At 40.4% G+C, this 16,168-nt stretch overlaps 1 protein-coding gene and 1 long non-coding RNA gene across 5 annotated transcripts; both read right to left on the bottom strand.

The window, feature by feature from the left end:
• Positions 1–2,148: 2,148 nt before the first annotated feature.
• LOC117567108 (uncharacterized) lies at positions 2,149–16,024 on the bottom strand. 4 transcript variants are annotated; one of them, XR_004572044.2, is made up of 7 exons: positions 15,927–16,024; positions 13,494–14,123; positions 6,974–8,565; positions 5,297–6,908; positions 5,058–5,229; positions 3,100–3,539; positions 2,364–2,463 (listed from the first exon to the last, which is right to left on the bottom strand). XR_004572044.2 is itself a non-coding variant. In XM_034246889.2 (6 exons), exons 2-6 carry the CDS (start codon positions 13,918–13,920, stop codon positions 2,247–2,249), a joined length of 4,020 nt encoding a protein of 1,339 aa, XP_034102780.1. In that variant the 5' UTR covers positions 13,921–14,123; positions 15,927–16,024; the 3' UTR covers positions 2,149–2,246. The 4 variants fall into 4 exon arrangements, 2 of the variants coding, with proteins under 2 accessions (XP_034102780.1, XP_034102781.1); XR_007955117.1 differs by having other exon boundaries at positions 3,311–3,539; XM_034246889.2 differs by lacking the exon at positions 3,100–3,539 and having other exon boundaries at positions 2,149–2,463.
• Positions 9,181–10,309, bottom strand: LOC127565759 (uncharacterized). Its single transcript, XR_007955118.1, has 2 exons — positions 9,416–10,309; positions 9,181–9,345 (listed from the first exon to the last, which is right to left on the bottom strand). It is a non-coding gene; the product is annotated as an uncharacterized LOC127565759 (long non-coding RNA).
• Positions 16,025–16,168: the final 144 nt, after the last annotated feature.

The following is a 16,168-nucleotide window of genomic DNA, read 5'->3' as shown; positions in this document are numbered from 1 at the left end:
CATCAACACAGTTACATTTTGGCAGACTTATTCATTTGTTATTCTGCATTACCACATACATAAATACACCAAACCTTTTGAATCAGTTCTTGTCTCAAAATATGAGTACAGTTGCAAAATTCGATGCAGCCGAGAGTGCTCGACTGTGAGATACCCATTGTAAATAAAACCATATTTTACAAATATTCCAACAAAATGTTAAAATATAGCGACGTATATACTTGGTATATTCATGAAGTACTAAACTCAGAATCTGCTTTGGCTATATCATCTCGGCTGCCGACGCTGAACAAGAATTTATATACATATGTTAATTGGATTGGACCCGTCCACAGAGCTGAAATCTGAACTAACAGATGAGCTAAAGAGGCCATGAAACCAAAATTTAATGAATGCTGAATTCTTGAAGTACCCCATAAACTTTTAATGCCAATCAATACATTTGGTTCCCACAAATCAAATGCTAAACAATATGAGCAACTATAATTTTTGATTTTCCAAATAACAGCAATGAACAGAATTATTCTTTGCACTCATTCTGCATTGAAAAAGATGGCGCCACCGAGCAACTAAGTGATTTTCTGTGTTTCTGCTTGCTGCTGATTTATGTTCGCCTGGTATTTCACTTGTTGTTTTGGATCTTTTTAGCTGGTATCGAGTGGACAACAACAAGAACAGTATAATGCGGATATGTGAGACTTCTAGGCGAGAAAATTTAAAATCTACCAGGCCAACATAATTATGTAGTAAGTGGAATAAGTCAAACTCAACCCAAAAAAAAATTCTATAGCATACTTTGAGGCTGTATTTAAATGACATTTCAATAGATGGCGCCACTGAGCAAGCTAGTGACTTTCTATTTTTCTGCTTGCTGCTGATTTATGTTCGCCTGATATTTCACTTGTTGTTTTGCATCTTTTTAGCTGCTCGTTCGTCGAGTGGACAACAACAACAGTATAATTCGGATATGTCAGACTAAAGGCCAGCTAGGCAAAAATGCGTGCTAACTACCAGGCCAACATAATAAAGTAGTAAGCTGCACCAATCTTAGCTGAAATTACTTTAAAACCAAAAATGTAAAATTGTTGGCAATCAAAAAATCATTTCCCAGAGAATCGAAGTTAGAAATTTAATTCATTCCGAATTTGAATCGTCATCAACCCAAAACATTGATTGAAATACAGCTTTCTAAGACATTTTTAATGTTTATTCGCATTTTATTTGTATCAGCCTAGAAATAAAACAACAAGAAACAAGTTGTACAATACGTTTTGTTTTGCAAAATTTACAAAAAATTTAAAAATATTTTCGACGCTAGCAATTTAAAATATATTGTAAATGTATTCAAATCATTAAAATCAAGTAGCCGCTCTCTTGTAATATCTCAAGTGGCATACTTTGAACTACTTGTAGAAGCACGAAATCGTTGATACCACTTGCATAGCAGCTAATAAAATGGACACCGACACCAATTTTAGAGTATATGTATGTAGTTATAGTACAGTACTAGATATAGATCAATTACTTGGTCAATCAATTAATCAGATTTGTTCAGTTGAAAGTCGCTTAAATTAACGCAATGAACGCGATTTAAAAGCAAGTACCACATAAATAATTTCTACTCATAAGTATTTTTTATATATATAAAACTATACATCATTATAGGATAAGCATACAATATGCATATAAAACCTACTGACAATTCGTTTTATGTTCAGAAGCCGGGACAGTGCTTTAGCTAGCGAGCTAATCCTTTCAATTCCATTTAGATAGGATATAGTTTTTATAGCAAATTGAATCCGCCCGCTTGCTGAGCACTGTGTCCAGATCTGTCTTTGAGTATTTGTAGTTCTATTAAACCGAAAATGTGACCAGTTGATTTGATAATCGTCATTTAAAATCGTTTAAATATATAAGTATGTAAGTAGTATTGTTTTATGGCGTTTTTGGACAGCATCGTAAATAATATTTGTTGATGATATTTCAGAAAGCATTCACTCATTTTATTTCGCACTTGCTTCTATATGCTATATACGTATATATACTTCATTTCATATAAATTATTCAGTTAAGCAGATATCAGATCTGATCAGATTATAACTAAATCGCAATGCGCTTGCTATCAAATACAATATTTCATAATACGAGTTCTCGTATTTTTATTCATAATGATCATTAGATCGATTTAAAGATATCACTGTTGCTGGTTTTCCTTCATTTTGTTTTTTCTTTTTTCTTGTTCTTTTTTAACTTGTTGCCTCTGCTCTTTCGGCCTCGAATACATCATCGGACTCTTGACCGGCAACATATTCATCATCCTCCTCGACATCCTCATCGTAATCTTCGGGATATTCGCCAAACTCTGATGATTCACCAAGCATCCAGGCGTCGTTTTCCATTGAGTTTCTTGGGCTGTAATTCACGCTGCCCGTAATGGTCAAATTGTTGGCCGGCCTTTGGGTACTGCACGATAAAAAGTGCGCACAGATTGAGAGAGCGGGGAGAGATCAAAAATATATTGTTAGTTTAAATCATCAAATGTATAGTGCTTAATGTATTCAATGAATGTGGCGAATACAAATCGTGTGCTAAACTAGCGACTAACTAAGCTTTTTATTATTTTTATTGTCCAATTTGCTTGTTTAATATTGGTGTTAGTTGAATTTCTCGCATTATTCCAGATATCGGACGGGTATATATAGTAATTGTATGAATTTATGGTTTTATTGGTGAGTAAAAAGCAAGCCAAAACATTTGTACAGTAAACAAACGTGTTAAATTGTTAGCGGTTAGAGAGATGCCAATTGATGTGATTAGACTAGGTACTTGATGGCTAGGTGGTGGTTAAGTGGTTAAGAGGCGCTCTGAAAGCGGCGAGAACGAGCTGACGAACAAGTTATTCTTATATTAACGAGTATATACATATGTATATATACATGTGTATCCAGACAATTTGGCACAACAAGAGCAACGCATAAAATGATGGAGGCAATGCAACAAACAGTAACGAGTAACGAGCAACGAGCAACAAGTAACGAGTAACGAGCAACGAGTGAAAGAGCAGCGAGTAATCGCTTAATATGGCAACTTCTCCATTACATTTGGCAACTCGTCGAATCAATGCAGCGTCATCGCAGCAATTCGTTGTCGTTCAAAGGATTCGGAAACATATATCCTATATATATACACTTATGCGTCTGTGTGTGTATATGCATAGATATAGATGTATATATATCCTTAAATAATATCGTTGTTTTCAGATTGCCTCGCACTGGAATTTCTTTCTAGTGTAACAATCAGTATTAATTACGCTGTTAGGAACCGCATTTCGCTGGGGTCTGCTGCTTGCACCATTTATTAAATGTAGTGTGTGAGTTTTTGTGTTGTTTGGGTGTGTGGAAAGATAGTTGTTCGAATGTTTTGGTGTTGTTGTTGTAGTTGTGGTTGTGGTGGTGGCGGTTGTTGTGGTTTACAGATCGGTAACTAGAACACCATCCGTTGGTCATAACTGTCCACGGCGATAGTGTGATCGTGATGGTCTACAGAATCGAGTGTATTGAGTGTTTGTTTTTATTTTTTTTTTTTTAGGTTTTTGGTTATCAAAATTGGTTTTTGGGGGTGTACAGAAATTAAAAGAAAAGAAATCAATTAGCAAAAAATAACAGCAAATGTTGTTGTTTTTTAAACTACTACAAACTGTCGATTATTTAATTAGCTAAAGTTCCTAAAGTATTAATATATTTCAAGGGCAACTACGATAATTGCGGATCGTAAGCGTGTAAATTCAAAGGTGTTTTACGTTGATGTTTGAAATGGGCATTGGATATATTATAGATGCAATATCTATGGCCGTTAAACGCACCTTTACCTCTAGCCGGGAAATTACCCAAAACCTTAAGCTAATTTAAAAAAATAAAATATTATCAAAAATAAAAAAAAAAGAAAATAGGAAAGAAAAGAACCAGAAGTATTACGCATATTATACAAAAAGTAAATACAACTCTCTAAACATGACTAATCAAAATGAATTAACTACTTAGTTCTAACTTAGCAACTATATGAAACCTCGATTCAAAAACCAAATTTCGACTCTAGGAGATTGAAATTTATATATAATACTTCTAATGTTTGATACCTTGCTAAGAGAATTCCCCAATATTAAACAGTTTCAATCTGTCAATTATATTCATAGATTATACGTTAATTTAAAAGTTAGTTGAGATCAGAGTAAACACATAGAAATACATATAACATTGTTATAGACAAAATAAATGGAAAACTCTGCGAAATATTGAAGGATTTTATTATTATTATCAGTATTTTCAAACTTGTCTGTTGTAGTCTAATGAAATATCTTTCGCTGTTAATCTTCCCATGTGATTAATAACAGTTTACACAATATGTAGAATGAGAGAGACTGAAACTCTTTGAAATTCAATTGATATATGAAATATATATATATTTGATTCACACGAATCGAATGCAAATGTCCTAGTAATTTTTGAATTTTTAAATAACAGAATTAAACAGAAAATATTGTTTGCATACTTTTAGGTTGCATCTAATCGTCATTGCGATAGGTGGCGCCACTGAGCAAGTGAGCGATTTTCTGCATTTCAGCTTGCTGCTGATTTATGTTCGCCTGGTATTTCACTTGCTGTTTTGAAACTTTTTGGCCGTTCGTGAAATCTTTTTCGCTGTCAATCTTCTCATGTGAATTATAACACTTTTAACTATATCTGCAGTGGGAGACTCTGAAACTCGTTCAAGTTCAATTGATCTTTTAAAGGCAAAATTATTGTGAAATTGTAATCGAAAACAGATTTTAGGATCGGTTTTAATAATGCTTAAGAATCGTTTCTATTAATATGGAAAATATTTACTAGTAAGTGCATTCTTTGCTGCACAATAAAGTTTGCTATCAGGGTCTAGTCTGCTATTTTTCGACTACATTTGCTGGATTCTGCCAGGAGAAAGAATCTTTCTAACCAAATACATAGTTCTATTAATAGGTTGAACTGCTTCTATTAAGAGATTGGCAGTTGCTAAGCATTTACCTTTCGAATGGCAACTCGTCGGGCACATCGCTAAGCTGACGCTGTGCTTGGCTCTGACTTTGGGCACGGCGTGCCTCTTCCTTGCGGCGTCGATCCTCAGCGGCTGCCTTCATGGGATCGTAGGTGGAGCGTCGCTTCCACATGACCATCTCTGCCTCCTTTTGCTTATTCACTGCATATTCAAATTGCATAAAATCAGCTTGCAAGTTCAATGAAGTTATTTGTCAATTGTCACTCACCGGAGGCATCGCGTCGCACCGCAGATGTGGCACGTGTGCCGCCACCCAACGATGTGGTGCTGCTGTTCATCACTGAGACAGCGGAGCGAACACTGCGATTGCTGGCACGATTCGATTCGCCCCGGCTGAGACCCATCGATGAGGCGCTGGGACTGCGTTTCATTTGATCCGTTGGTTTTAGGGTGCTCTTTGAATCATTTTTGCGCAGAAAATTATTCGACTGCGCCGACTTGTACTTGGATATGTCCAGGTACTTGGGCTGCACACGCAACTGTTGCTGCTCCCGTGCCGTCGCATTCGCCGTCTGCAGCAGCTGCTTCTTGGCATTGGCCAAACTGCTGGGCACCTGTTGCGCCAGTCGACTGAGACTCGTTTCACGTGGCATCGACTGACGCGTCTTGGGTCCGCAGCCCGACGCGGCACGCGGTGCACTCTTGATGCCACGTCGCGGCAACTCGGGCGTATTGGGGCATGCCACAAGTCCGGCCGCTGCCTGAGCAGCCGCACTCAGTTTGCCCGCCGGCGCCGAACTCGGTTTGGCTGGCGTCTGACGATCAGTTGAAGCACCGTTGCCAGCCACACGCTGTTTGCTGCGCTCGATGCGCATCAGCAGCGCCTTGTTGAGTCGCGTATTGCTCAGCGGCACCGACGCGTCGCCGGCATGCGGCTGATGTTGCTGTTGCTGTTGAAGCTGCTGCTGCTGCTGCACATCGTCCACATCGATGTCCTCTTCGCCACTGGAGTAATACGGTCCTGTGGTGCCCAGTTCATCCTCATCGTTGATGTAGTACTGCAGCTCGTTGTCGTAATCGCTGTACGATTGCTCAAAGTTGTTGCTGCTCGCCGACTTCTTCAGCTGCAACTGTTGCTGCTGCAGCTGCTGTTGTTGTTGCACGTGTCGCGCCGCTGGCGGCGTGTATAAATTCTGGAAATTGGGACGTGCCTGACGCACACCGTGCACTCCACGTTGCTGCTGCTGGAAGGAGCTGGAGCGTCGCAGCGGCGATATGGAACCAGCAACCGCTGGCGGCAATTCGTGCTCAACATCGTCCAGCGAGTTCTTGCGGCGATGCAGCTGCTTTAGCAGATACTCGCCGCTGGTGAGCAGCTGCAATTGTGCCTCATTGATGCTGCTGGTCATGAGAGCGCGATGCAATGGCGAGCGTCTGTAGCCCGTCTCCAAACTATGCTGTGGACTGCATTGTGCCGCCGGCGATTTGACCGAACTGCGACGCGACGACGACGATTGCTGCTGTTGTTGCTGCTGTAGCTGCTGTTGATCGATGGCTGGCCTGGAGCGACTGGCACTGCGCGCACGTCCCAGCGTGTGCAGCGGCGATGGTATCTTGCTGGGACTCTTAGGCGGCTTATATGGCTCGCCCGGCAACTGCATTTGACCAACGCCAGCAGCGCCATGGCTGCACAACGCCGGATCGCTCGCGTAGTCACAGTCACCCAGCAGCCGATAGCGTTCCGCCAAGCTGCGATTAAGCTTTGCTGCCGCATTGGCATATTGACGCTGCTGCTGCTGCTGTTGGCTGTACAAACTGAGGCTGTCATCGGTCAGCGAATCGCCCGCCGTGTCCGAACAGTTGTAGCTGCGTGTCATGAGCTGCAAGTTCGAAATATGTTGTTGCAATTAGTTGACGATTAAAACTTGAATTCCATTGGACTTACCTGTGCCTGCGCCTGCTGTTTGCGTCGACTAGCCGAGCTGCTGCTCACATCCTGCGCCAGACTGCGGGCACGCGCATTACGCGCCCAATCCTGTATCCAATCCTGCTTTGTGGGCGCCGACTGCAGCAACGCTGCCTCCGTCATCGTTGGCGTTGTCGGCGTCTCGGGCAGCTGATGCTGATGCTGATTATGATGCTGTTGCGTTGTGCTGGTGGTGAACACATTGAGGCGATACTCGGCCTTCTGGCGATCCGTAGCACTGCCCGCCATCGCCTGGGCGTGACGCAGCTTTGCCTCGTTGCTCACATACTCGGAGCTATCGATCTGCGACGTGGACAGACTGTGCGAGGCGTGACGTGTCTTGTTCGGATGCGTGTCCAGTGCTCGCTGCTTGGCCAGCACACCGCTCGTCGTTACGCTCGTAAAGCAGCCAACATCGGCAGCAACGGCGGCGACCGGTGTGCGTGGCGATGGCGGTGTTGGTGGCGCCTGTGCAGCTGCAGTTGTTGTCGTTGTTGCCACTGGTTGCTGGCGCAACACACGCGATTTCAGCTGCTCCAGATAAGCGGCAGTTGTGTTGGCATTGTTGCTGTTACCCTTCTGCTCCTGCTGCGGCGTCTCGTGATAGTAGTTCACCTCTAGCACATTGCTGCCACGATGCGGTTTCACAGCTAGCTGCTTGGGTCGCAACTTGCCTGCAGCAGCCGCCGCCGCAGCCGCCGCTGCTGCCGCATTGCGATCAATGTTCATGAGATCCTTTTGCTCCTCCGTATAGTTGTCACCGTCCAGTGTATAGGTGCCCGCCTCACTGACCGCATCCTCCTCGGCCACCAGCTTGATATCGTCCAGCGGCGGATGCGGACACAGCAGATCCACTTGCTGCAACGCCAGCTGCATGGCCGTCGAACGTGGCGTAAACTGCGCTGTGCGATTCGCCAGCAAATTGGACGCGCCCTTGGGCGGCGCCGTTGGTTGCATTTGTTTCGATCTGCTGCTGATACGAGCAGTTGCTGTTGCTGTTGGTGCTGTTGCTGGTTCCATGTGGCCACTGGTTGCCGAGCTGCGTGGCGACCAGCTGTGCCGCTTGGAAGCGTCTCGCACACGGGAAGCGCTGCGTTCACGCACACGCATTTTCACCACCGGTGTTGCCGCTTCCGTGGTGGGCGTGGCAGCTGCCGAGCCATCGTCATGTGCCATCATGCTGCCGGCGTCGAGACTGCTGCGCTGCGAGTGCCGGCCACTTGTGCCATTTGTTGTCGTCGACGATGTTGCCGTCGGCGTCGTCATGCTCGTCTCAGTCTCCAGCTTGGACATGGAAGCGCCACGACGATGGCGACTCTGAAAGCGCTCCATCATATTTTTGTAGCGTGCCGCTTGCGCCGCAGCTTCGTTCTCCGAGGCGTCAAAGTGATCTATGGTAAAGGCCAGCGATTGCTTCGTTGTTGTTGTCGAATTGGATGCCGTCGAATCGTCTTCATCCGCCGCAGAGTTGGCTTTATTATTGTGAGCGCTGCTGCTGCTGCTGTTGCCGCCGCTACTGTTGGTGTTGCTCTGATGTGGATGATGATGATTCGCTCGGCTCAGCACAGTCGCTGCAATGGAACAGAAGCCAAAGATATACAATTAAATTAACATTTATTTACAGTTATTATTATTACCATTTAAGCGGAGAAAACGAGTCTAAACTTGCAACAGAGAAGAATTCACTTGAACACACAACAAAACAGCCAAACAGCCAAAGCAACAAAGCAACTCAAGTGGCAAGCAACTGAGCACAACAAGCAAGCAAGTGCAGCACTCGGCCGGTTCAGCCTATTTGCGGGTAATTGGGCGCCATGCAGCAAAGGGTGTTGCAAAGAAATATGTTGTAGGCAAAGCTATATTTTGGTTTTAATATTCATTTTCATTTCATATTTAATACACATATAGATATATACATACATATGTTAATGCATCATGTATCAAATACATTTTCAATCTCAAGTCAATAAGCACTAAATTATTATTTCCTTCTCACATACCGATTAAAATATTTGTATTACAATAAAATCAAACGTTTTCCATTGAAATTAAACAAAAACGTGTACTAGGAATATATGAATACTAGTGAATTACATTTATATAAAAAGCTGTAGCTGACGGAGGTCGAAAGTGAGTGCAAGCAGTCATTTCCTTAGCTGACCATACCCAACTTTTTGCCCGCAACCCATGAGGGCTAATTGCCCAACGTTTCCGCTAACAAATTTCTATACATTTCCGTAACGAAGCATCAGCAACAAGTGAGAAAGCTACAATCAACTGTGCATTTTCAGATGCTCGCCATTCAATCAATATTTGTTCGTTTTTTAAACATGATTTTAATAAATGCGTATCTAAAAAGTGAAGTGTTTAAAGCATTTAATAACATCTTAAACATAAAAAGAAATGCTTTACTCTACACACATTTTAATTCACAAAAGTAGATAGGTAGATTTATTAAAGCCTCTCCGAATTTTATTGATATCTCACTAAAACTTTTCATTATTTCAATTTTTTTTATCGAAATATTAATATACAATTTCACAGAATAGTGTAGTGTATTATCAGGTTATCAGTTTAAATTACTGAAAACGAATTACATTAAATAGATTTGGTTTTGCGCTCAGTAAAAATAACATTTTAATAAAATTACTACGATCTTATTTCAGTATACAGCAACAATTTCTTTAGTTTTCCCTTCAACAATAATTCAAAACTTATATTTCAAGTATTCCAAGTACAAACGGAAAACCAAAAATGCTTTGCTCGCTAACTTGGCCAACTGGGGCGCAAAGGGAGCAGGTAGGGGAAATGGAAAAAGACGGCACTTGTGATCTATGACGGCAAATGAAGGTTAGAGTTCGTTGATTTCGTTCCATTTCTGCTGAAGGAGAGAAGGGGAAGGGTTTCGCCCATAAAATACAGCTCTACCTAACAGGAACTCTTGTCTTTGAGGCACGTGCCTTCCGTTCCGCTGTTCAACTGTTCGGGTTACCCCAAGATGACCATATTGAACGCACACGATTTCACCCAGCACTTTGTTGTTATTTTTCAGCTAAAAATCCATTTATTTTCGAGTCCAATTATTCTATTAAATATGGGCCAGAATTGAGAACAGGAAACGTGTGCAAAAACGGCTGAATAGGTTTTAAAGAACTCGTTTTTTAAATTATTTAATTATTATGAAAATTAATAGCATCTATTTTTGGATATATTATCAAGGGAAACGCGTGAAGTTGCTAAATAACACCAAAACAATTAAGCTAAAATAGTTAACATTTAATTAAATATAATAAGTTAAATTATTACTTTGGTGAATTATCCAGGAAATTACTTTAATGATTACATTTTGAGAAGTTTGAAATGAATAAAGATTATAAAGACTTCTCTTATTTGCTAAACACATAAAATATAGTCTCTACGCTGATTTCTAAACCAAGCTAAACTCTTCTTATTACTTGGCAACGATTTCTATTTCGCTCAGAAGAATCTTAAGTTTATGTAGACTGAGCTACGATCAAGTGAATCATCGCACAACAAGTCAAATGAACAAGGCGATGACCTCAATCAAAGTTGACAATTGATGATGATGGGGGCTTTCTCTGCTGTTCAAAATATATATACATATGTACATATAATATAAATGTGATAATCAGATGCAAAAACCGCAAGATTTGAGCATTTGTTTTCATTTGCTGATTGTTTCTCAATGAGTGGCAACTAAGTAAAAGGTCTCAAATAGCAACAAAAAGCAAAACAAAATAAATATAGACAAACTCATTCAACGACTTTCAAAGTGGCACATGACGTAAGACGCGTGTGATTAGTGAACACAACACAATTAGACACCAATGCGAAGTTATTGCCATTTAATTTGCTGTAAAAACGATACAAAAACTGTTATCGATTAACCGCTGTTTCTATTTCCGAAATATATTGCGTGTACTTAATTTCCAAAAGGGTTTCCGCCAATTTAACAGCAGGCGATGGACGCGACCCTTCAATTTCCACTAAACCACTTTCCAAAAATCAAAAGTGCACAGTTTCAACTGTTTAGAGAAAAAAGCTCAAATATAACGTAGTAACAATGTTTTTTTTTTTTCATTTATTGCAGAAAAAAGTAAAAGCGCACGTACAACAAAGCAAATAAATAAAACTAATAAAAAATGCTCTAGTTTTCTTGAAGAGATCGACTTGCAAATACTCTAAGCACGAAATTAAAAGCAATTTTACAAATGGTATTGTTGTAATCAAAAGATATTACTGATCTATTAGCCTCATTCTTTTAATTTGTAAATATACACTTTACTTACATTATTTAGAGTACAAATAAAGTCGTTAGTTATCCGTCATTACCTCGCTCTTTTCCACTCGACTATTAAGCTATGCGAAATGATGAAAAACTGTAACAAAAGCCGCAAATGTCACTCGACACAACAACGACATTCAAGTGAATACCTCAACACGGCGAATATTGTCAAGAGACAACATTTTGGCATGCCGCTTGGTCAACGTAATTGGTCAATAGTTTATGGTGGAACGGTGGAATAATGAAATACAGTGGGAAAGTGGAACGCTTCCTGCCACAGTTGACTGCAATCGATCATTTTGTGAGCCAACAAAGCGAACAGATATTTGTTCTACTTTGCAATAAAATTGCATAATGCACTTGGACAATTATTTCAGATGCTTTAATACTCTGTAATCTAATGAACAAATTGAGTGGTTAGCTACATTGGAGCAATCAAGTATTTGTTTTACTATATTCGTGACAATTATTCAGCAGAAAATTACAGGGTATTCTACTATAAAGAAAAAAATATGTTTATTAACTAAACCGATTGTAGGTTGTTAAAATTTTGATTAGATGTCGCCACTTATTTAAAAAACATTTAAAGATTTAATTTAAAGTCGTCACTGAAATGGAAAATTGTTGGGCTAATGATCACAACTTACTATCCAGTTAATACAATATGTCCATTCAACTTCTCTTATAACAAACCCAACTGATCTCAATGCTTCACATTTAAATCTCTAACAATCGCTGAAAGCATTCAACAGTTCGTTAAATCAATTTTGATATTCTGCAGATCTGCGCAAATATCAAAAGTAGAACAGCTCAATTGATAGCCAGTAATCACCTCCAAATGTTTACACCTAAATGTTCGCTTGCAAAATCTTGTCTACAACCATATTGCCACCACCCACTTCACGTATCCATCGATCATGGTGTGACTCACTCACCAAAAAACATTTTAAATTGTTAGTGTGTGTAAAAATGTAAGATAATGACAGCCGCCGGCGAATTGTGTAAGATTTGTGTCGGTCAAAAAAGTTGCCTGATAAAAGTTATGACAACATAGAAGAAAAGTTTCAACCAGACCAGCTGGGGCATATTTCTTACTATGGAAATGCTGACAACAGAACGAACATCTGATCGGTTGATTGTGTCATCTAAGTTACAATAAAGATTGCTGCAACTACATCAATAAACAGAACACTTGTGCTTCAGAGAATTCCGAAAGCAATTGCTGGTATTTAACAAATACTCGAATTGCAATCACTGGAATTAAATTTTATTATTATGCGAGTGCATAAAATATTTTTGCAATTTTCCTTATATCATGGCAACGATTTATAATATACTATATAAGAAAAGATGGGCAACTTGCCAAATGAAACCAAAAAAAAATGACCTTGTGCCCAAATTGATAAACTTCACGCACGCTTGATTAGACCACGTTCAGGTTATTATAGACTAAAAATAAATATTACTATGGTCAACAATATTAAGAAATTTCAAAAATGTCATGACTATTAATATTTCCGCGTCATATATGTTGGCGTTTGATTTACGATCTTCAATAGAATGTCTAATTGTTTGAAAAGTGTATTAGAGATGTTAAAAAAAACCAAGCAAAGACAAACATTAATATTTTTTAGCTTAAATGATTTAACTGCTTCAACAAAGAGAACAAAAACAATTTAAAATTTTCCTAGCAAAATTTGATTTTAACTTTAAAAATCATACTGTAATTTGTTTTTATTTAATATTCATTTGTTTTATTAAAGAACTTTAAAATATTCCTCCCTATATACCAAAACTTTATTTTGCACAGAAAACTGCAGCTCTTGCTCCACTGTGCAGTTGCTGTCTTTTCCCGTTTGTTCTTTCATGGGTGTGTTTTGTCTACTTGCGTGTCTGTGTGTGTGTTTGTTTGCATGTATATGTGTATGTTTGTCATGACTAGTGCAATAAATATTTGCGCTTAAGCCGTGGCCAAAACTCGCCAAATAGCTTCATTAAAAATTCAAATTAAAAGCAACAATAACAAAAAAAAAGGAGAGACAAGCAACAACAACAATAAAAACAACAACACGACAGAGCAAGCTCATGAATAATGACGCTAGCATATTGACGACGCATTGTTGTTGCTTTCGACGTCAACGTCGACTGCGACTGCGACTGAGATGGCAACTCTGTTTGGATTCATTCGCTTACCTTTTTCAGCCGGCGACGGCGGCGGCTTGCCAAGGCAAAACTTGACGTTTGACTCATCGATGGCTGCGCCAAGTCCTACAAAGCCAGACGATGCGACATGATTCTGCAGTCGCTGTTGCGTAGGCGTCGCTACTGCAGCCGCTGCTTCCTTGTCGCTTATGATCTCGGCAATCTTCTTGATGTTCTCGGGTGTCGTGTCGGCTTTTTCACGGCCATCCAAGCTGCTGTTATCTTCGTCCTCGTCGTAGCGCCCATTGTTGTTATTGCTACTAGACATTTGCTTGTTGAGCTGCGCTGCAGTTGCCTCGACTGCAGTAGCTTCCGAAGTCGCTGCTGTCGCTGCTGCTCCTGAGTTTGAGGTTGCTGTTGTTGTTGTCGTTGTTGGAGCTGCGGCCGTGGTCGTTGTGTCATTTGCGTATGATGTCATATTAAAACTTGTGCTTCGATTTTTTTTCTTTTTGGGGCACTACTTTTGGTCAGGAGCAACACCTATTTTGTATCTATTCCCGTTCTCTTCACACTTTGTTAATTAGTTAATTAACGAGCGCCGCATGTTTACTACCTTTTCTACTACTATTTTGCTTTGCTGGCGTTTGCTGCGTTTTTGTGCGTACGCAAATTCCTGCACGCCTACGTTGAATAAAAGAAATGTTAAAAATTACATAAAGAAATCAAGAACGCACGCACAAAGCAGACACAGCGATATACAAACACACATACACACGCACACACACACACTGACACATGCAGACGGACAGAGAATCGTTGTCGTGTTAATGACCATGCGACGACATGTTCAATTGTTCTTGTTCGCTCGCAGTCGCTGCGATGCCTGCGTTTTGCTTTTCTTATTGGACGCGCAGAGCGCACATGGAGAACAATTGAAGCGATTTCCACTTGAAAACAAAAATAGCCAAGTCAGTCCGATGCTTTTGCCTTTTTTCAAGGTTGGCCTGTTGTTGTTGTTAATCGAATTTTGCTATTCGCCTTGTTTGTATATACAATTATGTGTATTTTTACGTTGAACATTTTTGGAAACAGCCACAGCACTTGACACCCAGTACAGACACAAACACAGACGTGGACACTCACGCACACACACACGCACACAGACGTTTTTACTACATTCAAGGGCGCCGTTCGCTGTCTTTCGCTGGTTCACTGCACTTGCACTTGCTATTCACACTTTTCTTAATCACTCTCGTTGATAATAAACTCTGCTCTTTCTTGGCAGTTGCTTCAGCTGATTCTTTTTGTTTTAGTCATTCCATCTTATTTGAATTCTTAACACGCGCTGCTCTTCTCGGTGCTTTTGCCGTACACAAAACCAAACGCTTACTCACGCTGCCACTGACAGTTAAGACTGAAAGAGTCGTTGGCCAGTGTGTTTTGGCCAAAAGTGACGTATGGCAACGGGTTGAGAGAGCGAGAGACTTGCCAGAGAGTGCGCTTATGCGCGCTCTTTACAGAGTTGTCGAGCCGTATTTATATCGCTAAAAAATTCACGAAATTAGTTTGATTGCACTTGTTTACTTTACTGTTATTGGTTTTTCACATTAAATTTATTTAAAGCATATGCAAATTGCTAAATAATTGACTTTGTCAAACAATTAATTGCATTGTTTGGATAGGTAGTTAACTGCTCGCAAGGCTTCGCAACTAAGTGGCAACGCTGTCGATAACGGCGCGCACACAATTCATTGTTTGTTTTCGCTCTCTCGCTCTCCAACTCGCTTGCCACCCTAAGTTGTGCTCGTAGTATGACGCATTGATTGTTTTGGCTTTTCTTGCACTGGTAACTGAAGAAGTTAATTAATCCATTGATAATTACCAGTAAGGCGAACACAGAAATATACGCTAATTAGCCCAACACTCAATTCATGATTGCCACATGCTTGCCTCATATACCCCGCAGTTCACGCCTCAATAAGCACACGGTTAAATTCAGCTGGCAGTGCACACGACAGGTGGCGACGGCCTTCGTTCACACTCTGCTGTTGTTTTAACGGTTTATATAACAAAAGGGTATCGTATTGGTTTCACTTTTCGCCAAAGCAGAAGATGCAGACTTCTATTGTTGCCGCAGCTGGACAAACGGCTGGTCGTTGTAGCCAATAACAAAACCAATAGCCGCATTCAAATGATAAGAGCAATCCATACAAACACACAAACACGCCCCGCGCACAAGCCTTGCTCATTACTCTCTCTCTCTCTCTTTCACATTTTGCTCTCTTTGTTTGGCGCGCGCATTCACTCTGAGCATTTGTTGTATTGGTATTTTTTTGCCCCTGCTACACTTGTTCAATCAACAAATTTGTAATGATTTTTTCGTTAATAACGAAGCTTGCAAGAGAATATTTTTCTTTTTCCTAGCGCGAAAAACACTTTTCTCTACGATCTACAGTCAAACACCGTAATTAAATAACTTTTTACTTTATTTGGCAAAAGTGCAAAAGCATCGCCAGCGTCAATTGCAACTTTTTCGTGTTTGTTGTGCCAATCAGACTGAATGTGACCATATACAGAAAGCAAAATGTGCCATTCAAGGTCTTAACATATACCGAAGTAAAGTACATTAAGAAAAATTAGCTGGTTACACTGAATTGGGTATATTAGTACTTTTAAAATACGCACACCATGAAGCGCGAATTTTAAAGTGGTTTTTCTTAAAGATT

This window comes from Drosophila albomicans, chromosome 3, assembly GCF_009650485.2.
Source record: "Drosophila albomicans strain 15112-1751.03 chromosome 3, ASM965048v2, whole genome shotgun sequence".
Classification (NCBI taxonomy): domain Eukaryota; kingdom Metazoa; phylum Arthropoda; class Insecta; order Diptera; family Drosophilidae; genus Drosophila; species Drosophila albomicans.
The sequence above is the reverse complement of the archived record's forward strand: the minus strand, read 5'-3'. Positions and strand labels throughout refer to the sequence as shown.

Excerpts from the sequence above, each read along its gene's own strand:
- LOC117567108 (XM_034246889.2), bottom strand. The coding sequence starts at position 13,920 with ATGACATCATACGCAAATGACACAACGACCACGGCCGCAGCTCCAACA. Across the intron at positions 8,566-13,493 it reads GCCGTCGCCGGCTGAAAAAG|CGACTGTGCTGAGCCGAGCG; the intron begins GTAAGCGAATGA and ends GTTCCATTGCAG. Across the intron at positions 2,464-5,057 it reads GACGAGTTGCCATTCGAAAG|TACCCAAAGGCCGGCCAACA; the intron begins GTAAATGCTTAG and ends TTTATCGTGCAG.